Raw genomic sequence first — 24,440 nt, forward strand, 5'->3', positions numbered from 1 at the left:
GCCGGCCCTTCCCCGGCCGAGGCGACCGCGGCGGGAAAGACGCCTCAGGGCGCCGGGCGGCCGCTCCCGCCCATCCCGCGCGGCTCCCTCGGACGCGGCGGCCCGGCCCGGCCCGGCCCGGCCCGGCCCGGAGCGGAGCGGAGCGGCCCGGCGCGGCGCGGCGCGGAGCGGGCCGGTCCGAGCACTCACCGCGGGGTCCCGCACCCGCCGCCACCCGCCGCGCCTCACGGCTCTCTGGGGCGGGGCCCGACCGCGCATGCGCAGGTGGAGCGCGGAGGCGGTGCGTGTTTGTGGCCGGGCGCATGCGCAGGCGCTCGGCCCGCCGGGCCGCTAGGGGGCGCGGCAGTGGGGGGCACCGCTCCTGGGCGCCCGCTCTCGCGCCGCTGCCACGCCCAGCCGCGCGGCGACGCGGGGTGAGAGGTCGGGAAGATGGCGGCGGCCTTGGGGGAGGAGGTGCCGGACAACGAGGACTACTACTCGCTGCTGAACGTGCGGCGGGAGGTGGGTCCGGCGGCGGCGGTGGGCGGCGGCGGGGTCTCGCCGCGGGGTCCCGCCGCGGGGTCCCGCCGCGGGGCGGGGCGGGGCCGGGCTGGGCCGGGCGGGCCGTGACCCCCGTGCCCGCCTGGGCAGGCCGGGCGGCTGCCGCCGTTGCGGGCCCGGCGGGCGGGAGCGGGGCTGCCTCAGGGCGCCCGCCGGGCCGGGCCGAGGCGGCCGCCGCCGCCCCGGAGCGGGGCTGTAGAAATCCGACCCGGGCGGCGGGGCCGGCTGTGGTGTGCGCGGCGGGGAGGGAGGGCGTGAGAGCGGGGGCGGGGGGGCGCTCGGGTTTTGTCGGTTTTTCTGCTGATGTGGTCTTTCTCAGGGCTTGTTGTGGCTTGGTCTGAGACTTACCGCTGCGCGTGCCTCTCCTCTTCGGTTGTGCCTTCGTCCGTGTGTCAGTCAGTGCGGTGGGGGCCTTCCAAATGTTTGCTAATTGGAAGCACCTACATTTTCTGCAAAAAATCTCTCTTTTCAGAAAAAGGAGGATCAGTCGTCCTCGATTTCATTTTTTAAGAATAGACCAGTATTAATGGATGCAGTTTTGTTATACTAGAACAGTTCGGAACTTAATGGGAGGAAACTACTGGTTTTATTGTAATAATGAGGCGAATTCCCAAAGATCTAAATGTATGAACTGTGCTGTAGTTTGTTTCATCAAATGCAGGAGTAATATATACACGCTCTATGCACCCGTGTGTGTGTTTGTATGTACGTAAGCAGACTTCACTACTGAAGCAGGTAAGCCTAGATGTTTACAGTTTGAGCCAGAGAAGGTTTTCACTGAACTAATAGTGCTGCGTATAACAGGAGTTTAAGACTTAGAGGCAATTCAGTCCCATAGCTTTGAAAAAGTTACCTTTGGAGCTGATGTCAGTACTTGGGGCCTCGGTGGCAGTCTCATCTGTTTCTCTGGTGGAAATCTTCCACATTTCTGGCAGAAAACCATGTGAAAGTAACTCTGCACAACTCTCTAGTGGTGTGCTGTAAAATGTGCTCTTTTTTGAAAAATTTCTGCGCCTGAGTCTTGTTAAAAGCCGGTGGGCCATACTTTTGGATCACTTGACAGCTTTTGTGATTCCCCCACCCAGATGTCAGCAGTGCGCAGGTGTAGAGGTTAAAAGAAAGAGGTAGGAACTACAAGGGCTGCAACTGCTGGGAAGATTAACAGCGAAGGCTTAATAGTTAACTCAGCTAGGCTTTCAGCTCTTCACTAGAGACCAGAGCATTCAGGACTGGTAGAGAGCAGGAAGCTGGAAACCAAGCTAAGATGGTCTTTGAGGGAGTAATTCCAACTGAGAGTAGTTGCTTAATTACATTCAGATTAAATGCTGCTATCCTGTGTAGTAGTGGAATGCAGCGAACTCATGGTTCTGTGTGCTGAGCCAACTCCATGTGATGTGGCAGCTGAGCTTAAAATAATAGTTAACCACTGAACTTTGCAGCCCCGGTGAGGAGAGTAAGCCTCAGTGATTTTCTAGTGTGCATGTATAAAATTGTTTAATCTTTTATAGAATTCAATCCAGTAGAAAACCGGTGGTGTTTTTGAGGTGTTAAATGAAGCTGTTTAAACCCTAAACAGGGAGATGGGGCACCTTTTAATTTTGCCTGGAATTTTGGTAATAAAAATATAACTTACATAGGATTATTACCGACATATGTATTTCATTGCAATTTGAAATGATGTCAGTATTTCTTTAGCGGTTTCTAAGAGGCTATTGCTCATGAAATATGGAACCAACGACCCAAGCTATTCAATGATGACGAAAGGCCCAATCTAACATTCTATTGAACGTGGCATATATGAACAATGAAACTGCTCATTCCTATTGTATAATCAATAGCAAATTAAACCATTTATCATTAAATTGATTAAATAATGCCATTTTAGACCTATACGCTTCCCTGCCTTCTCACTCGGGTTTAAATTCGATGTCCGAGAAAGCACAAGGTAGTAAAAAGAAAAGAGCTTAATCTGTAGCTACCTTTTCTGTCTTGGAGCCAGCAAATTTGGCAGATCCCCTTTTGCTGTATCATTGAGAAACATTAATATGAAATAGTACAAACATGAAGAGAAGACACTTATTCTCAGCTGTCCTCAGAATTGAACAGATCTCTAGCTTTGGTACACAAATGAATGCATTTCCTTGATGAAAACCCAGACTCTCCTTACCGTGAGTTGGAAAAAGATGTTACTTTAAGAAAATAACTTTTAGGGCCTTTATTTCCACAGTGAAAGCTTGGAAACTGTGAAGGCTTCCATCACTGAAGAGCATTAAGAGTAAATGGAATTTGTGTCTTTAAATTCTATTATGGAAAGTCATTTTCTGGATGCCCCTTTCTCGCTTGCTGGCACTGTATTCCTGTCCGTTGTATCCCCGGGCCATCATAACAGGGATGGCATTTGCTTGAAGGAGGCCATCGTGTTGGTTTCTCCTGGGGCAGAGAGGTGGCATCCTGCCTCCTGCACCCCGGGCCTTGATTCTTGCCTGGACAGTTTTGTAACTGGCCAGTTGGTAGCTGTGAAGCTGCACATGCTGCCGGTGCCTTTCGGGGAAGTTCTGGTTGATTTTCGGTAACTGCAATTCTAGGTAGGTGTTAACCGCCCTCCGGGAAGTAGACACCTGTATAAGGACTGTTGCAGGAATGAGATGAGAAAGGGAGAGTTACCCGGACTCCCTCGAGTAAACAAATAATATTGGTGGGAGGTTGTCTCCCGTGAGATGGTAATGGAAGGAGTGGGGGTTTGTTTCATTGATTCTGAAAGAGCCATCCGAAATCTGTTCCACCTTTAGAACGAGGCCAGGTGCTGTTTCTAGAGCCGTTGTGGTAAAGAATGGGGCTTTTTTTTGTTTGTTTTTCCCCCGATGCACTTGGTGACACACCGTTCTTCTGGTTGTCCATCTGCTGCAGGTGAGTGTGGTTTTGAGGGCAGGTGATGTGCCTTCCTTTCTCACAGCACAACGGAGAGCCCTTGCTGTATAGGAGGGGAGGTGCGCGGGAGCTTAGCAGTGAAGGGATGAATGTAAAACTGTCGGCTTATATTTCTTACCTTTCCTGCTGTGGAAAGTCGGTGCTTTTTGATACCTGTAGTATCTACTTGAGGGTTTAAGATTGAAATATGTGTAGAATTTGATGTATATCTCCAGATTTAAGTGTTTTTATCCTGAGGTGACTTTATTTTTCTTTGCTCTTCTGCACTGAATTGAGGAGACAGTAACCACCTAATAAAAATAATGTATGAACAGATTGCTTGGGTGGTTGTTTTTTGTTTTGGGTTTTTTTTTTTGCTGAGCTCTTTATACCTAGGTGTACACTGATGAGCTGTTGCTGCCACTTGTTGCACTATAAATAGTTTGCGTCATTGAATGCTTTCGTTAACTTATGTAGTGAAACAAAAGTCTGTTCTTGATTTTCTATAAGTAAAAGTAGTGTAATGTAATAGCTGATGGACTTCTTTTTTAGGGCTGATCTTGGGCGTGGTCTTTTTTCAATAGCATTGAACCACAGAATCACAGAATGCCCTGAGTTGGAAGGGACCCACAAGGACCATCCAGTCCAGCTCCTGTCCCTGCACAGGAGAACCCCAAATTCACACCGTGTCTCTGAGGGCCTTGTCCAAGGGCTTCTGGAATATCGCCAGGCTGGTGCTGTGATGCCTCCCTGGGGAGCCTGTGCCAGGGCTCCACCACCCTCTGGGGGAAGGACCTTTCCCTAATGCCCAGCCTCACCCTCCCCTGGCACATCTCCCTGCCATTCCCTCGGGCCTGGCGTTGGTCACCAGAGAGCAGAGACCAGCCCTGCCCCTCCTCCTGCCCTCGGGAGGGGGCTGCAGAGCGCCATGAGGGCTGCCCTCGGCCCCCTCTGCTCCAGCTGAACAACCCCAGGGACTCCAGCCGCTCCTCGTAGGGTTTCCCCTCTAAACCCTTCCCCAACTCCGTGGCCTCCTCGGGGCACTATCCCGTAGCTTTATACCCTCAATGTCCTGCGGCGCCCAACACCACACCCAGCCCTCGAGGTGAGGCCGCCCCAGCACGGAGCAGAGCGGGACAATCCCCTCCCTCGCCCGGCTGCGATGCAGGGCTTGGTGCCCCCCAGGGCATGGCTGGCCCTCTGGGCTGCCAAGGCACACTGTTGGCTTGTTGGTTGTACTTTAATTCATTTTTATTGCTTTTCACAGGCCTCTCAGGAAGAACTAAAAGCTGCCTACCGCCGACTGTGTATGCTGTACCATCCAGACAAGCACAGAGACCCCGACCTCAAAACGCAAGCTGAGCGGCTGTTTAACCTTGTTCACCAAGCTTATGAAGGTCAGTGGAAGTCTGAAGCTTGCAGAAACTCTTTTCAGAGGGTTTCTGGAAGGAGGGCTGTGTCTTTGTGCTTTTCTAACAAGATGGATATTATTACAAAGTAATAATAAAATTTGCTGATACTTAGCGGTGCTTTGTTTCCTGCTTCTGTCCTGTAAATCAGAGGAGCAATGCCGTATAGATTCTGCAGTGAACGAGATACGGAGTCCCTGTCTTATTTCCTGCAAGTTGTAAATAGTCTTTTCACCACTTCCCTTACTGCTGAAAATTCTCTCCCAGTAGAGACTGAAGACTGAAAAGCTTCAGACAGACAGATTTGTATTTTACTTTTGAACTGATGCATCCTGAATTTCTGTTCTCTGTCACCTGGTTTGCGGTCTCCATTGGTTTTCAGCAAGTTCTTCCGTATTCTAGGACTGAGATATGGACAGTGGATTCATAGCAGTTAAAGCTATTTTTCTCATCCAAGGATGCCAAAGCCCTTTAAAAATATTCTGAATTAAGACGACATGTACTTAAATCCTGGTGTCACCAGAGATAATGCATAGTGTAACTGAGGCGCAAGAAAGGGATTGGTTAGAACTGGCTTGCAGCATTTTGCAAGTGTGATAAGAGGCACCTGGAATGCAAATGGATTAGAAGCTGGTAGGACTCTTCAGCATTAAAAACCAGTGCAGCGAACTAGATGCCCGGTCCTGTAGTCTCAAGAGAAACTGAAGCAGAATGATGAATAATATTCCTCTATTAAACCTCAAAGATGAGGTAAAATTTTAATTTTTACTCCCATGTTTTCTGGATGATAAGCATTTCTTTCTTCCAGTTGGACTTGGACATGGGTGGTGTCTTTTACATTGTGCCTGGTCAGGTGTTAGGACATATGGAAGCTTTTGCTGGGGAGAACAGTGAAGGTCTTACATTGGTGACACAGGAAATAAAAACTCAGGGTGCTTCAGTAATTTCATTTTAATGTGGTGAGTAGGTCTTACATTAGAGTCGGCAGTCCCTTTGAACCCCGTGGCTTTGCTGGGCTCTGCGTTGCAGTGTATAGGTAAGTTGTTGCTCGTTTAGTACCAGATGCGAGCGTAATAGTTTACAAGCAAAAATTCTGACATCTTGAAAATGAGCCACCCCACCTCCTGCCTATTCTCTCCCCTTCCTCTTCCATCTCTTAATATCACACAACAAAAGATTGATCAGAATTTATAAAAAATAGTATCTGCCTATGACATTTAGCAGGTTCAACAATCTTCAAGTAGTTCAGCTCAAAGTTGAATTACTGGTATAGCCCTTTTTTGCTTTAATATACACACCCAGCTCTCTGAAGACTCATCAGTTCTTCCACAGTCATAGGAAACATGTGGGTGACTCTTTGGGAGATTCATGTTCTACGCGCATTTTTGCAATTACCCTGTAGCTGATGTTTGGCAAGGTGTGAACCGCCTCATGGAAATTACTTCGTTGGTGCTTGGCACTTCTCAGGTGTTTGGACTGGGTGGGAAAGGATCAGTGGACAGGGATGGTGAGGAAGATCAAAGATGGAGCGAAGCACCACAGGGCTTTGAAAGACAGACAGAGGTCGATGTCATTCCTCCTCAGGTTTCCAGGGACTGCTATCGCTGAATTGCTAATAATCCCATCGATTGTTAGAGGGTTTATGACACCCTTCAGTCCAAAAAAGCAATATTAAAAAAACCCTGCTGGATATTCAGCTAGCCTGCATGTCTTTTTTGCTTTGTTTTAACTTTTTGATTTTACAAGTAAGAAAAATAAAAAAGGAATTGGTTGGGGGGAAAAGTGAATTTGTCCTGTTAATATAGCATGTGAAAAGGTTAAAGGGAGTTAATGTGAAAATGGATGCAACTGTAGAGCAACATGTTTCCAGGATCTGTGCTTGAATTCCAAATAACACTAGTGTGTTGGTCTGAAATTCAAGGAGAAGACCAAAAACTGAGTTCTCTCCTCTCTTTTGATTTTAACTTGCAGTGCTTAGTGATCCACAGACCAGAGCCATCTATGACATATATGGGAGGAGAGGACTGGAAATGGAAGGATGGGAGGTGAGAGAAATTTAGCACCTTATGGCCAGCAGAATTGGCTAAACCCACTGTTATCTGCCATTCTTGTTTTATCGAGCTGCACTGACACCTTGATGGTAGTAAATGCCTGTTTGTTTGGAGGCATCCTTGTTTAGGTATTTCTGTCTCTCTCTCTCTCTCCACTAAAACACCATGGTGGATTTTCAAAGGATATTTAGGTTTTTCACTTGACAAGAGAACAATAAACCTGATATTCAGAGTTCCCTAATACGATATTACCATGACAGGCAACATGTTTGTCTGAAACAAATGCATGGTATTGACCATCTAGTCTCATCTTTTTCATCTGAAACCTTTTTTCAGCATCAGCTAACCTCTGAGTTTGAAATTACTTTTTCTTTCTGTGCTTTCAGGGTTAGTTTTTATTTTGTTGGTTTGATTTTTGGGTCTTTGAAAGAGAGCTTGTCCATTCTTGGCTTCCTCTTGTTAAGCCCCCTTGCTAGCCTCCACCAGTCTCAGTTGATTGCACTACGCTGCTTGCTGCAGAATCATGTTGCATTGGGCCAGGCCAGCGCCAAGGTCAAGTTTGGAGTTAGCAGCAAGAAAAGTGGAGCAGTGGCAGCGTGTAACAGACTTTTTTGAGCTGCTTGTGGCAGACTTGGTCTTATTTTGAAAAGCCAAATCTAAGACTCTTTCTGTCCATACCTAAAGCCATACCTGTTTAAAACCCTCATTCCCTGATGTGAATCAGTGTAGCCAAAAATTATGGAACTCTCGCTTAAACAGTTTACCTCAGGCCAGAAACTTTCAGTCATTTTCATTTTTTTGTCTACACATGGTAGAGAAGTTACTGTATAGCTGTTAGTAACGACTGGGCTGCAGTATCTTGTACTTGTGGTTTGAAAGCTATTTGCTCTGGTTTTGTCAAGGGAATAGAAATAACAAGACCATTTTCCCTTCTCTCAAAGCATGGGGTTTTCTCTCATGCCTACCATTTGATCTGGCCCAGGTGTTAGCTTCCAAACCCTCAGTATTGAAATTTGTGCGGAGTGGCTTGCAGCAGCAGCAGGGCAATGCGTTAGAGCATACCAGGTCAGTGGGCCTCCGGCCCATCAGCAGTGCAATGCCCTGAACATCCTCTTTCTGGTAATCTTTTGGTTTTAATTTCTTTTTGAACAGGTTGTGGAAAGGAAGAGAACTCCAGCTGAAATCAGGGAAGAATTTGAGCGTTTGCAGAGAGAGAGGGAAGAGAGAAGACTGCAGCAGCGAACTAATCCAAAGGTAAGCAAAGACTTCACCCTAGCCCCAAGAGTGAATCTGTAAATTATTATGCATATGCAGGGTGTGATGAGCCTAGATGAGGGACCACAGTAAATAGCCCCTTAGGTATCTGTCCTTAGTGAGTTACTTTTCCTTTTTTGAATACGCAGTTTCTCTGGACAGCGTAGGGAAAACAGCTAATTCTTTGAACATTAATCCTCTGTTGGAAGTTTTTTCTTTTCTTTGTTGAAACATGTAGGAGCACAATATCTCTTTCAGCAATTTCAAGAAAATATACATAACACTGAAATGTTTATGATTTCTTTCCAGTAGTCCAAATAAAATGAAACTCCCCGCAGTTACCTGACAGGTTTTCCCTTCAACACTCCTGTAGTGTCACAGCAACACAGGGAGATATTCAAACGCAGCTTAGAAACCAATGAAAAATGTGTGGCCGCTACCAAACCAGCCGGGTAGCAGAACTCTTCCAGCTGCAGCACAGTGAGCAAAATCAACCTGAACAGGATTGGGGTCTTGCCAGTTTCACAGTTAGTGCCTGTTTTAGGAAAGCTTGATCACGCTCTCAGGGTGAGAACCATCGAGCATTCCGCTCCCAACTCTCAGTCTGTTTGAACGGCCATAAACTGACACTAAATGACCCACCTCGCAGCTGAGTCTTGGCTGTTCAGAGATGATCAGAACACCATGTTGAGGATTATGTTCTCGTAGTAGCGTAGGATGGCATGGAGAGGTGGAAGTGACGATCAACCGCTGCTTTCTCTGTCACCTGCTGCGACTGGAATACGCTGATAGTTTAGAGTGTTCTGATGCCTTTGCTGGCTCTTGGCTTGATAAGCACGCTAGGCAAAGCCAGGTTTTGTCAGGATTGTCACTGACTGAGGTTTCAAAGCTTGTTGCACCAGAGAGAGCTTGGTTCTCGTGCAGTGCATAACATTATCCAAGAGCTACATCTACACTCACCAAATGTATTCATACTTCAGTTTACCTGTATCTGTATTTTTCTTGGGGGTTTTTGCTTAAACTATCAGAAACCGTTTTCTACGTGTTTTTTGAAATGTGTTGGAAATCCGTTTCTTCTGTGCAGTATGGAAGTGGTCCGTGGTGGGGGAGCCTTCATTTTCCTCTGTCTGCCCCAAGGTAACCGCGCAGAGAGAAACTTTCTCCATCTTGAAAAAATAAACTGTAATGAGACATCAATTTTTGTTTTATTTATAAATTATTCTATTCTTGGTGGAAAACTGGGTATCCCCAGAGCTCTCACCGGAGGCTCGCAGTCAACACAGATTCTGCACCCTGAAGCACAGGTGATTGTACTTTTGTGGGGGCTTTGAAAGAGGGGGTCTCCTGTATCGTTGGGTTCACACATGGACTTCTATAACCCGAGAAACAAATCGTTAGTTGATTAACTACTATTACTGTTGGTTTTGAAGGTTGCTGGTGTTTTCATAGTCAGCAGTTTAAAATCACAGTGTTTTCTGAGTGGACGGAAGTGTGAGTACAGTAATGCTTGGGACTGTATCAGAAAAATGTCCGTCTGAGAAGACCTGTGATGTTTTGAGATACTCCCCTTGGCACAGACTTTGGATCTGCGCTGGTCTTAGCAAAGCAAATCGACTGACACAGATCACCAGGCTGTTGTGGATAGTGCACAGATACCAAGACCTTGTTGGTACTGGAAGGGTAAATAAGCGTCGGGTGTTACTTGAATATCTGCTGACAGTGTTCTTCCAGGCAGGAAGGGATTTCTGGATGCTGCAGAATGGGCAAGTCGAACTGTCTCTGCTGGAGATGAGAGTGATTGGGGTCAGAAGGGTGTTCTTGGAGAGGGGCACTGTTATAACCACCTCGTGCTTCTCTGTGACTTTAGGAATTTGACATTTTATCTGAGTGCCTCGCCGTGGCTGTGAGCAGTAAAAAGTGGAGCTGCATTGTAAGCCGCAGCCTCTGTGTCCTGTGATAAAATTAGCCATCTGGGTGTTTACAGCAATTGCCGATTGGCAGCCTATAGAAATGTCTCTCCAGGCAGTGTTCCTGTGGAATTAGGTAGCGCAGCTGTGATCATTTTATACACGAACGCAAGTTATTTTAAAATTTCCAACGTTTTGTCAGCTCTATAAAATGGTCCCAGCAAAATAAAGCATTTTAACCAGAAATGTTGAGCAATAACCAGATGTAGGCAATTTGGCAGGTTTCGAATTGAGTCTATTATTTGCTTTTAGAGCTTTGTTTTTGCTTTCAAAGACGTGCAGAAGGGTTGAAAAGTTCATTACTTGATTTGAGAAGAACTGCTTCCTGTTAGGAGAAATTAAATCCAGTTATTTCCTTGCTGCGGAAGGTCACCGTCTAAGAAATGGAGGTCCCTCAAGGCTTAGTCTTGCACAGCTTCCATATGTCACCTTCCAGAAGGTAAATCCCTAAGGAAAAAGGCAAGGAGGGGGTATATTCTTCCCTGGCACACCTCTTAATTCCATCAGTAAAGTCTGTTTTGTATGCACAGGATGGCAAATAAAGGTGATTTTAAAAGATGACACCAGATAACAACTCTGGTGGTTCTGTAGTGCCACTCCAAAGCTTCCTGCCCTGCTGAGCTGGTGCGCTTTGCAGCACGTTGCGTGCGTGCACCGCGACTTCTGAGCAGAGCTTTACAGCTTTTTCCCTGCTGCTCTTTGGGGAGGGCTTTTTCATTTCCAACGGTCTGAGCAGGTGGCTGATGGGGAGCTGCGAGGAGCAGCGGTCCCCCCTCTATTATCCGGTGGCATAGGGGGTGCTGTCGTTCTCTGGGAATATTTTTAACTTTGCCATCTGCCGCTTTTCCTGTGCTTGCGCCTGAGCCAGTTTCCTTGCCAGGATCTATAGACCTCTGAGGGTGACTTCACCTGCTTGGCGGGAGGTGAAATGTCTGCACAGAGCCCACCCGTCACTTCAGTGAAAGGCAGCTAAATAGAAGATCTGTGGAGGAGCAGGGGGTGGGTGGGGGGAATGGAGATGCTCCTTTGCTCTGAATGGGTCTGTTATGAAAGATCAGGTTTATGCTTCCTTGAATTGAAGAGCATCAGGGAAAAATTGAAATAGTTCTCTCTTTTGTTGAAATAAATGCTCACCTGTATTCAGACGCCTTTGATCAGCCACTCTGGAGTGCATTTGCTGCAATGTCACTGAGTAGAGTTGGTACTTTCTGTTTCTCTTTGGCTCTTCTACCCTGTGTCTTTCCAGAGGGCTGGAGCAGCAGTGCGGGGCCACACTGCTTCCTAGGTGTTTGGCGGTTTTGCCTTGCTTTGCTGTTATTTTGGCCCCATTTCAAGGAACAGCACAACATAGGCTGAAACTGAAGAAGCTGCAGCGTCTGGAGGGCAGATCCCTTGAAGGTGACTTTGCAGATAGTTCCTGGAAAGTACCCTTCTGCATAAAGGGCAGGAGCTCCCCCGTCACTGAGCAATGAGCGCAATTGCTTTGACATTCGCCAGCCTGCCCAGAGTAATTTGTAAACAATTCGGGCATAGCCTCTGTTCCAGAGTTTTCCTGGAAGTAATCGCACCTTCCTGTGTTAAAATATTTATCAGAAAATAAACATTGAGAAGAGGTCGGGAATATCCACAGCAAATAAAGGTTGGGAGGCAAACCAGAGGAGTTTTGAGTCCTGTCAAACTCTGCAATTCTTCCTATATTTATGGTTCAGCATTTGATTAGAGCAGAGTGAGCAGGGGAAAATGCTGCCTCAGATCGAGATAAGAGTTTATTCTGTCCGTTCTTGGACTCTGTGAGTGGTTTTTGTACCTACCCAGCTATTGAGTTTCTCTGTACAAATTGCTCAGAGTTCATTCGGTGCTCGTACAGAGGGGTTTTTTGTTGTTGCAACTGGTGCATTTTAGATGAGCTCGAATGCTGTTTAATAGGTCTGTAGGGAAGGTTTCCAAAGCCTCTTGAAGTTATATGACCCAGACAAGGATCTAATCGTGCCCTTTTCAAATAAACCCACTCTTGCAGTTAGTCTGAGTGAGCACAGCAGCAGGTAGCCAGACTATTTAGCTGTGGCCTAGATTTTTGTAGGAATAAGCTTTTCTAAGTTTTGAGAAAGATAGACTTTTAGCAAGTGGTAAATATTTCCTTTGTCAAACTTTTCTACTGATTACAAGATATAAACTAGGAAAAAGAAAACAAAATTTTTAGCTAATGAGGTCAATTGCAAGTGAACGATGCAGCTCAAAACTAAGTTGTTTTTGATAGCTCCTAAGAATTTAGAGAACTCCTAAGCATTTAGAGGATTTCTGGTCAAGTTCTGTTGAAGGAAAACGATTTCTAAAATATATTATTTCAGCTTTAAAATACTGACAGAGCAGAGTCAATTGGGGGGGGAAGAAGAAACCTGCTGCGTTGAAGTGTTCTACCTGCTTCTGTAATGTGTCACAATGGAAAAATTACCTACTGGTATTACAAGTTGCATTCCTGCTGAAAAACGGTATTTTCTCCAGTGTACTTTATGATTTATATTGCTGTTTTAGCATATTGGAATCGTTCGTTTTTCTTTGTCTTGAATGTTTAAGAAGTGCATTTTAGAGTGGAAAAGGTTATTGCAGAACAAGAAAAAACTGCAAGAAAACATAATTGTATACAAGGATGGTTTAGGCGTTTGGCCTGTTTAGGCTGGATGTTTGTTAATGATAAGTACTTGTTTCACTTGTCATTCCTTAGGGAACAATTAGTGTTGGAATAGATGCCACTGACCTCTTTGATCGTTACGACGAAGAATACGAAGATGTGCCTGGGAGCAGCTTTCCCCAGATCGAGATAAACAAAATGCACATATCCCAGTCCATTGAGGTAAGGAGGGCAGACGCTGCTGCTGCTGCGGAGCTGGGCCTGAGCGAACGAGGCACCGCAGTGCAAAGCAACAGAAAATGAAACACTGCTCAGGGCGTTCTCGTCTCGATTTATGGAAGGACGTGATTACCACGTGGGTGGGACGAGGAAGCTCAGTTCCAGCAGGACTGTGCGTGGACTGTACAGCATGCGTTTCTGTGACCGGTTTGTGGGCTACAGTGGTCCTGCCTTCCTGCTGGCAGGGAGGCTCAGTCATGGTTGAAAACAGGTATCTAGTTCTCACTGAACATGGAGTATTTAGTGTACGAAAACGAATGGTGCCCAGTTTTGGGGATGTGGGTAAGGAAAAGAAAGGGGAGTGTTTCCTCTGTGCCAGAGAGTTGAAGAAATTTAGTTTGCTAGTGAGATCAGAAGGGTTTGCAGCTCAGGGTCAGGACTTCAAGGTGGTGCATTAAAGGTGTCATAAATGTCTGGTACTGTAAGAATTACCACACTTTTTGCCATACTTGATCTTTGACTGCAAAATTTAGAGCAAGTGTGGCCGCGTCTGGGCCAAACACCTCCGCTTGGTGGATGACAGGGAGTCAACTGGAGTGTTACCTGTCTCTCTGTGCTTAGAGTCTCTGCAGTCATGATTGTGTCCTTGCAGAACATGCATTAAATGTGTGAGTCAGGGTCAGAGTAACTGGCAACAATATATTCATTTTTCAGGCACCACTGACTGCCACGGACACAGCAATACTGTCTGGTAACCTTTCCACCCAGAATGGGAATGGAGGTGGATCGATTAATCTTGCTCTGAGACGAGTGACTTCTGCCAAGGGATGGGGAGAGGTAAAAGTACTAGCTGTTACACATTTTTATATCCAGTCTATTTCGGGCTGCTTGGATTAGTTACCTAGTGTTTATTTTCTTTAGGGAACTTTTGGTCTGTTTCATCTCTCATTTTCTGTATTCTGTAGAATGTAGAAAAAGGAATTCTCAAAGGAATTTGAGGAAAAAGGAAGGCCAAAGCTTGGGGTTTTTTTTTCTTAATTGTTTTCCCTTTCCATTGGGCTGTGCATTTTGGACTTCACTTACGCTGACAGAACTGTTACCTGTTGTCTCCAGGGCCTTTCTAATTTCGCTGTCTGAAGCCTCCTGGGTGCCTTCTGGGGCTGTGCACATGCACCTCAGGGCAGTGTGATAATCTGCCGTCGCTTCAAAAACCCCACAAAGGAAGAAGTTATGGGGGAAAGTAGTTTGACTCCCAGGCAGATACAGTCTAAGTAGCTGGAAGGTCCCGCGTTACCACCGGAAAGCCGTGCCTCGCTAGACCAGTGGCTTTGTTTGAGATGCTTGTGGCGTGGCTGCTGTGGCTGGCAGGTGGCTGCTTTCTGAGCCTTCCTTTTTGCACACTAGGTACTGCTAACCTGTTTCCTCAGCTTGTGAGAAATGGGAGTTTTCCTCTTGTTTGAGAATTCATAGGCTGGAGGCATTTGATTTGTGTCAGGATTTTGTAATATTGCAATGTGCTGCTAAAGGCCACATTGCTGTTACTAAACTGCTTGAGCTCATGGATATTGTCATGAGTCAGTGACTAAAAAAAAGTCTTAAAAAACCCATGTGATAAACTTTCTTAGGAGATGTAGAAGGAACTGATTTTGCAGGTTTTGTCACGAAAAGTGTCAGGTCTAAGAACTGTTTCCTTTAATAAGACTGAACAGCACCACATAAACATTGAATAGCAGCCCTGGAAGTCACCCACGCTAGTGGATGAGGCAGCAGATGTGTTTTGCAGATGCTGAGACAGGTGCAAAGCTGCTGACAGCATTGCTGTGTGGCTGTCCTGAGAAGGACTCCTATCCTCGGAGGGCAGCCGCCAAGTCTTGCTGGCTCTAGTGGGGCTGCGATGGAGATGTTTTCTCCACTTCCACTGGAGCAACCAGTGGAGGTGCTAGTAGTAGCAGCCTGTAGACTAGGAAACTGGTTTTGTTTTACTCCTGAAGACCCTACTCAGTGAGACGCCTCTTATTCTGAATGTAAAGCAAGCAGAAAAGAGAGGATGCTGAAATATGTGGTAAACGTTACTCAGATCTGTATAATGTCTGGGATGTAAATGATGCTTGCGAAGTATTTTGTCACTGTTGTAAAAGATGTTTTCTTCTAACAATTTGGCATTGTGCATTTAAACAGTTGGAGTTTGGAGCAGGAGACCTTCAGGGACCTCTCTTCGGTCTGAAGATATTCCGTAATCTTACACCAAGATGGTAAATATTAGAAAAGTGGTCTAATGGTTATTATTCCACACTAAGGAACTAAATGGCTTGAATTCTCTTCCCTGTTAATTCTGGATGTGTTTTCTATCCTACGAAATAAGGTATTTCTTCTTCAGACTGAAGGTCGTGCTTTAGTACTGATGCTCCTTTTCGTGTGTTGGTGTCCTTCATTTTCATACTTCCAGTTTATGGAAGGTCTGTGTTTCACATCCTTAGATTTGTGTTTGATCTTGTCATGAATTCATGATACTTGAGGCATGATCTCACAATCAGAGCAACAGAAGTTTGCTCTGGGAGCGGAACAAAACATTGGGGAGCTCTTCTGGGGCTTCTGGGTGTGAGATGGAGTTTCTGACAGCAAAAGAGGAGGTGATATGTCATGTTTTAGGGAAATAATGCCAAACTTGCCACTAGTGTGGTGTATACAAATGAATAGAGGTCTCAAGTTGCAAAGGAGAGACAAGGTAAGGATTGTGATTGAAGACGTATGTTAGAACATTGTAGGTGCCGGTGTAGCCTTCCTTCTTTTTGCATTGTCTAATTTAGTAAATATGCCATTCCTCAGAGCTTATACAGGGGTCTTGTTATGTGTAAAGTCCTTTAATGCTGCTTTTTGGAGCTGATGCTCAAGGATTATTAAATAGCAGGGCTGCTATCATCTAGCAGCCAAGTGTGTTGCCTCTACAGAAGACTGGGACTTTATCTGCCTAGGGCAAGAAGGGCAAAGGCTGAAAGGTAGCCTGCTGTGTTGGCTGCAGTGTTGTGGCCCAGACCAATAAACTAGGGCATAACCCTGCCCTTCTGGGCAGTGCTGTGGTCAGTACAGTCTAAATTAGCTTTGAGTTTTCCTGAAACCCTTGGGCATCATGCTCTTTGCAGGCTAGTCTCTGCGTATTCAGCAAGGCGTCTGGGAAGGAAGGAATTTGAGGCCATTTGGGAGCCTGTGTTTTGTCACTGATGAGGCTTTCCTTATTTCTCCCAGTTTCATCACTACAAACTGTGCCCTGCAGTTTTCATCCCGTGGGATCCGCCCAGGCCTCACCACGGTTCTAGCCCGCAACCTTGACAAGAACACGATGGGGTATTTACAGTGGCGGTGGGGCATCCAGTCAGCCATGAACACTAGTATTGTCCGGGATACAAAAACCAGCCATTTCACTGTGGCATTACAGGTGAGAGTCCTGATACCACCCTGTGGGAGAAAAGTGCCTCAGCTTTTCCGTCCCAGAGTATTTTGTCTTGGGACTAGAGGATACGGAGCAGTTGGTACCATCTCGTACAAACACGTGACATGGGTAAACAGCTGCATTTGGCAGAGCACAACACTGTGCACCCAACATTGTCATACTTAACGTGGATCAGCTCAGATTAGAGACAGGATGCACAACACAGACTGCAGCGACTGCAGGCTGTGATGAGGCAGTGGGAAGCACTGCTATGTTTTCTGTGCCACTTAAAAGATAAGAAAGGAAATTGGGGGAACATCCAGTGGTGGCCCAAGGTACATTTTCATACATTTGTGCCTCTTGTATTTCAGCTGGGAATCCCCCATTCTTTCATGATGGTCAGTTATCAGCATAAGTTTCAGGATGAAGATCAAACACGAGTGAAAGGTTCTCTCAAGTAAGTGTGTGATAGGAAGGTCATGCTGCTCATGGCCTGAAGAATCTGTCCTCTCCTGCTGTTGCAGACCTCCGGGTTCTATGCAAATAAAATGCTTCTTGGTCTTGGGGAATCTGCTTTTGATTAATTAAATCTAAGTAATGTCTTGGAGGCTTAGCTCTTTGTGCCTCTTCAGATGAGTGGAACTTAAAATACCTGTGTGTGGTATCTCTGTATCACCACCAGTAAGAAAGCCAGAAGTTCCTGTAGTCTGTTTACTACTTTATAAGCTGAAAAGGCTGATCTCACTGTGTAGATACACTGTGAATCTTCCAGTAGCCAACATCCACTGCACACAGATGTATTTCCATGTTTTACTTGTTAGGGAATTACAGGATTCAATAAAGAGAAAGTCAAGGGTCTTCCCTGTCTTACCAGTTTTTGGTTCTGTCGTTCTAGGGCGGGTTTCTTTGGGACCATAGTGGAGTATGGAGCGGAGAGGAAGATTTCCAGGCACAGCATTTTAGGAGCCACCATCAGTGTTGGTGTTCCCCAAGGAGTGTCCTTGAAAATCAAGTCAGTTCAAGATTACAACTCTAGATTGCAGAGGCTGACTATAACCTGCATTGTTCTATTTCCAGTACTCGGGTGGGAAGGTCCCAGTCTTAGGGCAATAAAGGTATATTGGTATATCACTATGAAAGGTTGCAGCTGCCCTCACGCCTAATACAAGTGGTGCCCACCAGAAGCAGTGTGTGCCTTCTGCCAGTGTTACTCTGAGCCTGAGCCACCTCTTCCAGGGTTAGTGTGTGAGCATCAAAATATTCTGAAAATACAGCTTAAAGTAAGGTTTGGAGCATTGTTGTAAGTGGACGGAAGATCTCCAAAAATATTGTTAGTAGAAATGGATTTAATTGCGTTCTGTTTTTATAACACTGTACACAAGTATATACTTGAATTAGTGAATTATGGTTAACTAATGTAGGTGATGATACTGTTAATAAGCCTTAGTTCACAAAGAGGGGCAGAACTCTGTCAGGGTTCATATAATGTGCACTTTTAATGGGTGCCAGCAGAAGGCGTGCCAGGATGCAGAAGCCGAGCAGACCTCTGTCCTGAGAAAACTAGTGTTTTCTAAAGTAAATAGTATTACAAGTGTCAGAAAAATATTAATGTACTCCTTCCTTGAAGGCACATGCTGGTGTTGTGAATGTAGACCTTCTCAATACACGTTTAGTTTTGATGATGATGATGTTGGTCCCTTTCCCCGGTGAAAATAATAACCAGATGAATTCTCCTAAGATTAAAAATCTGCTTTAGAATGGCCAGGTACTAACACAAGAGATGTCTGCTAGATAAAAGTCTGACTCTAGGTGGCGTCAGCTGTCTTGTTTCAGTTTATCATATTTTCACCTTTTTGAGCTCATCATTCATCTCTCCTTTGGTTCAGCAGTTGTTCAGCAGGATACGCTGCTGCTAAGTGTACTTAATCAAGGACATTAAACTCTGCATTTCCTCTTACCTGTTACTGTTCATTTTTTGTTCCAGGTTGAATAGGGCTAGCCAGACCTACTTCTTCCCTGTCCACCTAACAGATCAGCTGCTTCCCAGTGCTGTATTCTATGCCACCGTGGGACCTCTAGTTATCTACTTCGCCATGCATAGGCTAATCATCAAACCCTACCTCAGGGCGCAAAAGGAGAGGTGAGCTCACGAGACTGTGTTTTAGATTCAGAGCCGGGATGTTCCACACAGGTGCTTCTGGCAGCCTGGTGCAAAGGCTGGGATAACCAGCTAAGGCAGTGTGGTTCGCTGCATCATCAGTACTACCCAATCCTGGAAGCCTACAAAAATGTCTTGAAAGGTGGGGAAGAGCCTTAAAACCGAGTTCATTTGTGTGAGGTTGTGGGTCAGCTGTAGCTGGGGTGGGGAAGTAGACATCTGCCACTCTGTGGCTGAACGCCATCCACTGCGCAGACCTGATGTGATGTTGACTTCCTTATGCCAGAGAGCTGGAGAAGCAAAGGGAGACGACCGCCAGTGACATCCTTCAGAAGAAGCAGGAGGCTGAAGCTGCGGTAAGTCTTTCCAGTGACTAATCCCCTTAGTTCAAGGAAGCAGTTATCACTCTGGGCTCTTCTCTTTTGGACACAGAGTCTGACACTGCTTGATTTTTGCTCGTCCCCTTGCGTTGTGACAGGTCCGGTTAATGCAGGAGTCTGTCCGGAGGATAATAGAAGCGGAGGAAGCCAGAATGGGTAAGGATTACAATGTCACTTACTTGTTCCATAAGTTTGGAGAGAGGGAACAATACAAAGGTTGGGTGGTTGAGGGCGAGAAGTACAAGGTATCGTTTCTTCATTTTCACCCCTAATGAAGCACAGCATAACTGCTGTTGCGTATGTGGTCGGGAAGTTCCACTATGATTCGGCTTCTGCTGCCTGAGCTTAGTAGGGATCCACTGCTTATTATCTTGGGACATGCTGTGAGGTGGATCAACGGGGTGAAGACAAAACTCTGGATTCACCATTTCGCAAAAGAGAGGCGTGTGTATAAATACGTGCAAAAGTTACACTCTGAAGTTTAGGTTTCGCTGGTCTCTAGCATATGCAGCGTGCTCCTGGGTCATAATGGAAATCAGAATTCTGATGTTTACTAGCAATTTCCAAGAAAATGTTCCAAAGCGGACTGACATCCAGCTTGGACTGTCACACGAGTGGGTCCAGGCAGGCAAAATTTAAATATCATTGAAAGCAAGAGAAAATGCCAGGATGGTCTTTTCATCAGTGTCTGTCTAGCTGTCGGTGGGAAGCCTTTCATCACATCTGTGATTTCATGTGAAATGCAGGTTTGATTGTAGTGAACGCCTGGTATGGGAAGTTTGTTAATGACAACAGCAGGAAGAATGAGAAGGTGAAAGTAATAGATGTGACTGTGCCCCTGCAGTGCTTGGTGAAAGACTCCAAACTCATCCTTACAGAGGCATCCAAGGTATGTAGCGCTTCTGTCAAAGCCCAGACTCGAGCTCAAATGTGTGACTCAGAATTTTGATTGACCCGTATGCTGTCCTACCAGGGGATTTCCTCAGTGTGCTTGAAGCTAGTGACTTGAGATCAATTTACAGAGGCCATTTACATACCAGGTGTTATGAACCTCCAGGAACTTCTGTTTCTCTGGGCATTTGCAGTGCCAAAGAAACAGCGTCTCTGTATTTGCTGTGTGGGACAGCGTGTGTTACAGACTCTGGGGCTGTACACCAGAAACTTCCCACGCCCCTGATTTGCTCCTTTCTGCATTTAGCACTTGCCACTGGGGAGGCGACTCCTTCGCTTCTCATCTCATTGGCAAAACAACTCTTGTTTTTCTTAATGACACCTTGTTCTGGCTCTGATAAATATTTTTGATCAGCTGAAGAGCTGTGAAAGTCCATTCCCTGATGCTCAGTCTGTCCTCCTCTGGTTGAAGGCTGGGCTGCCAGGTTTCTACGACCCCTGCGTGGGTGAGGAGAAGAGTTTGAAAGTGCTTTATCAGTTCCGAGGAGTTCTGCACCAAGTGATGTCCGCTGACAACGAGGCCCTTAGGATACCAAAGCAATGTAAGTAGCAAGGACCGCTCTGCTTCTTCCTTCAGGAACCAGTAAAGGATTGCTTCAGCTCTGTGTGGCGAAGCACACAGAACTGGGGTTCCGGGGTTCAGAACTGGGGTTACTGAAACGGACTGACCATGATAAGGCTCTGGAGTATGACCTAAAAGAGCTCAGCAGCACCCCTGCAGCTGTTTATACCACCTAACCTTACATATCTAACTGGAGTTAGAGGCAGAGGCCTCCTACAGCTGCTGATGTCCCTGACGGGCAATTCACAGCATTGGATTGCCTTCTGGGGACTGAATTGAATGTATGAAGGCAAGGTGGAAGCCTGAGCCAGATTTCTTCCTCATCCCCATTTATCTGTCTGCCAAAACATTTTCCCTGCCAGAATAATTTTGTGAAACCGTTACCTGCTGGTGACAAGTTTTACTGGTACCCCTGTAGGTCTGGGGAGTTGGGTAAAGGGCACAAACCTCCTGTTTACTCTAGATGAGCTCCCTGGCCCAATTTAAGAAGCACGTCCCACTTACAAAGCTTCCATAAGTACATTGGAGGTGTATGTGGATCATGTTCCATTAACAGCCAGAAATGTTCCTCTCTGTCCCTGGTACAGTGGTGGGTTCGAGGTAGGATGCGTCTCATCCGGCACAAGTGGTGTTTATCCGTTTATTGCTCTCATCTGACAGCTCACAGAATCGATGCAGATGGCTAATCTGGTGAGAGTGTGCGCGTCCGTTACAGTACCCGGGTCAATGGAAACTACAAAACCTTCCCCTGGACGCTACAAGTCTGAACAGAGACGTTTTTATTTTTACTATCCGTATAGCAGGTGGTGTCCTAGCAGTTATGTTAGGAGACAAAATGAGAGAACCTGCTTCTACAGGTGGCTCCAAGGCAATACTTCTCTGAATTGTGGCTCAGTAACCAATAAAGCAACGTGACTCTGAATGCGCAGTGCTTTCTGCTGAGGTTGTGCGAGCGGGCACCGAGCACCACCCGTCGTGCAGCCATGTCCTTCCTGCTGAGGTTTGGCCACAGTCCGTTTGTGCGATCTCACATGTATCTTGCACTGAGCAGGGAAGAAGATCTGTTCTCACTTCTCCGCATACTTCCTGGGGTAGGTAACATACCTTCTTCTGCTCCTGAGGGGAAGTTACGTTCTCTGGCCACCTCCTGGAAGGCCTCTCCGTAAATCATTTTGTTGGAAAGAAGACAGAGATTGTTTTCCATCTCAAATCTGTATTTGAAATGTGCTTGTTAAGAACAAGTATGTTTGAAATGAAGTTCTTTGCCTTTTGTAGTAACATGGACCTCTTCAGGAAGAATCCATCCAGCTGCTCGTTTCAAACACTGCTCTTTCAGACAAGGACATGGGGTATAATAGTCTTATTAATTCTTCTGCCACCTAGAACCAGGTACTATCAAGGTTTTCAAGAAAAGAGAAAAGCAAGTGGGGGAGAAGGACAGCAATTCATTTAGTTTGATTCTGATGCTGCAACCGTCTCCTCCCATCTAATTTATTTCTAGGAAAAAGAGGGACGTAGATTATACAAGTAAACCAGACCAAAGTGAGGAAAGATGCCAAATAGGTAAAGAGCTGAAAATGTAAAATTCAGCTGCCCTTTCTAAGAAGCATCAGTTATGACATAAATCAATTGGATTGATCTTGCATAGAAGCCATGCTAGTGATTTACCAGAAAAAGGGCAGTCCTGGTCTAGTGACACGGCAGACGGAAACAGCAGCCTTATAGTATCTGCTACATGCGGCGTACGTCGACACTACCGAGGCTTTTTCATAGAGAAAAGGAATAACCGTGGCAGTTTCTCAGTCACAGTTCTGCTCTTGGTGAGTCCTAGAACAGCCTTCAGTGCTTGTGTGTGAGAGATGGGGGCGGAAAGCCCATGTGGCAGCCCATTGTTGCTCTTGAGAACTACCACCGTGAATCACTCCTGACACATACCTGGCCCCTCTTTCTGTGCAGCTGTGGTTCTCTCTGCTCACGCTATTGTAACAGGAAAATTAGATCTCCAAAAGCAGACTTATTCGACCCAGTCTGAAAGAGATGTTCCCCCCCGCTAAAAAAACAAGTTCATACAGTGAGGGGGTGTTCACTTGTTTTTATCAAAACCAAAACTCCAGTTGTGACCAGCTCCTGGTGCAGGATTTTATTTCACTTACAACCAGTGTTCTGATGATCCAAAATTAAATGTAAAACGTGCAATAAATTATATTCCGCTGAAACGTAGCTCACATTCCCTTTGCATCTGTGGGACACTCTTGGAAATAAACTCCTGAAAAGTAAGGGTTGCAAGTTTTGTAAATGTAACTGCACCCTCTGTCACATCCAGTTATTGACCTCTGTTGATCACCTGTACACGTAACTGGTTCAACTGGGCAGAAATCTCCACCAGAAATTCCTTTTCCGTGTCTCGTCACTGCAAGAAGTGCGTGGTCAAGAGTGAGAGCCAGTCTGCAGTGACCAGGACGTGGCAAAACACTCCCAGAAGTACTGAGAAGTTTTGCACAAGCAAGTGCAAAAGAGCGAGAGCATGTTTACTGCTAATTATAAAGAACCACCTTAGCATAGCCCTGTATCTAGCAGAGCAATGACCCTGAGGAGTGTTTTCATGAAAAAAGTTTGCACAATAAAACAGTTCTCACTTCCGACAGCTTCCTGAGAGACAGTTTCTGCTGCCATCAAAGTGTTTTCTTGCATAGTCTGTGTTAAAATGTAGAGAAACAGTGATGTGATTCTAAAAACTGCCTCAGTACTTCAAGATGTCCCATGGTATTTCTACACTTGAAAAATAACTTTGCGGAGGGGCAGCGCGCTCTGTTCCTCCTCCAGCAATTAAAACCTGTAACAGGATAGCATCTTTGGGTGCAAACTTTAAAATGCCATAGAAACGTGAGGTGACATGTCTGTCTAACTGACCCAGCAAATGCTTAAAATACCTTAATGAGGATCCAGGAACACATGCTGGTCTTTTCAGCCAGAGCCTTTAAACTGGAAATCCTTGAGGTGGAGATACAGGCTTAGGATTTACTTTTTAGAGTCTTCCCTTGTCTTTCTGTGCGTGCTCTCAGCTTTGACAACCACGTCCCAGGGTGGCCCAGCCAGTAAAGGCTCCAGGGAGCCAGAGCTCCAGGCGCTGGTTCTGCTGCAAAAGCCATCTAAATCTCCTCCGGTGCAACTCAGCCAGCACGTTCATACCTGAAGGTGGCTCAGCCGCCTGGCCAGGACTTGGAGTCGAGCAGGTGCTTTCCTCTTAATCACAGCTGTGTTCTTTGTCAGAGAACCGAGTCAGTTCTCCTGCCTTCCCCGTCTGTGCTGGGTGCCCCCAGCAGTATGAAATTATCTTTCTCTCTAATTGCAGAGAGGTTTGTGCAAGGGACAGATGAACGTTAACTTTGTACTTTGAACATCTGAATTTGCAACTCTCGTTAAAGTAAAATGCCTCATGATTAATACTGACACAGGCCTTGCCCCCTTCCCTGGCTAAACATCATAAAAAGTATATAGCTTGGTTCTTCCTGCCAGATCAGCCCACCGAGGATTCAGACTCTTGCTTTTCCCCTCCTTTCAGGTACTGTGAGTGCCTTTCCCTGTCCACGAGGCTGCTGCAGCAGGTTCTCCTCTGCAGTAGTTAAAGCTCCATTTTTGCTTCCCTGCAGTGTTTGTAATTGTCAAGCGTTGCTGAATTGTGTCCACACGGTGGAGTTCGCTGCCTGTGCTGTCTGTCTCCCTTGGAGCCAGGTATTGGGTCAGTCTCTCCTGCTCCCCCAGCCCACCTCCTCCTCTCTCTTCCATATTTTCTCTATCAGTGCAGAGTTTTAAAGAACATTTATAAGGAATAGCCCTACTCGAGTAACTGCCACTTCCAACACCACCATTTCTGCTCTGTGAGATGCTGCCATTTTACAACTACAACTCCCCTGGGACTTCTGTTTATCAGTCTATATGATACAAAATTACAAACAATTAAAATAGAAGCAACCAGAGCTTAGCTT

General features: G+C 46.0%; 1 protein-coding gene across 1 annotated transcript; it reads left to right on the top strand.

Annotated features, from left to right (window-relative positions):
* Positions 1-350: 350 nt before the first annotated feature.
* DNAJC11 (DnaJ heat shock protein family (Hsp40) member C11) lies at positions 351-21,376 on the top strand. Its single transcript, XM_064470382.1, has 16 exons — positions 351-501; positions 4,715-4,844; positions 6,828-6,901; positions 8,060-8,161; positions 12,851-12,979; positions 13,691-13,813; positions 15,155-15,228; positions 16,220-16,409; positions 16,775-16,860; positions 17,299-17,415; positions 18,388-18,543; positions 18,848-18,917; positions 19,040-19,097; positions 19,688-19,830; positions 20,305-20,434; positions 21,115-21,376. The coding sequence occupies exons 1-16, from the start codon at positions 430-432 to the stop codon at positions 21,138-21,140; spliced, it is 1,680 nt and encodes a 559-aa protein (XP_064326452.1). The 5' UTR covers positions 351-429; the 3' UTR covers positions 21,141-21,376.
* The last annotated feature ends 3,064 nt before the right edge of the window (positions 21,377-24,440 follow it).

The sequence above is a fragment of the Phalacrocorax carbo genome, chromosome 20 (assembly GCF_963921805.1).
Source record: "Phalacrocorax carbo chromosome 20, bPhaCar2.1, whole genome shotgun sequence".
In the NCBI taxonomy this organism is placed as follows: Eukaryota; Metazoa; Chordata; class Aves; order Suliformes; family Phalacrocoracidae; genus Phalacrocorax; species Phalacrocorax carbo.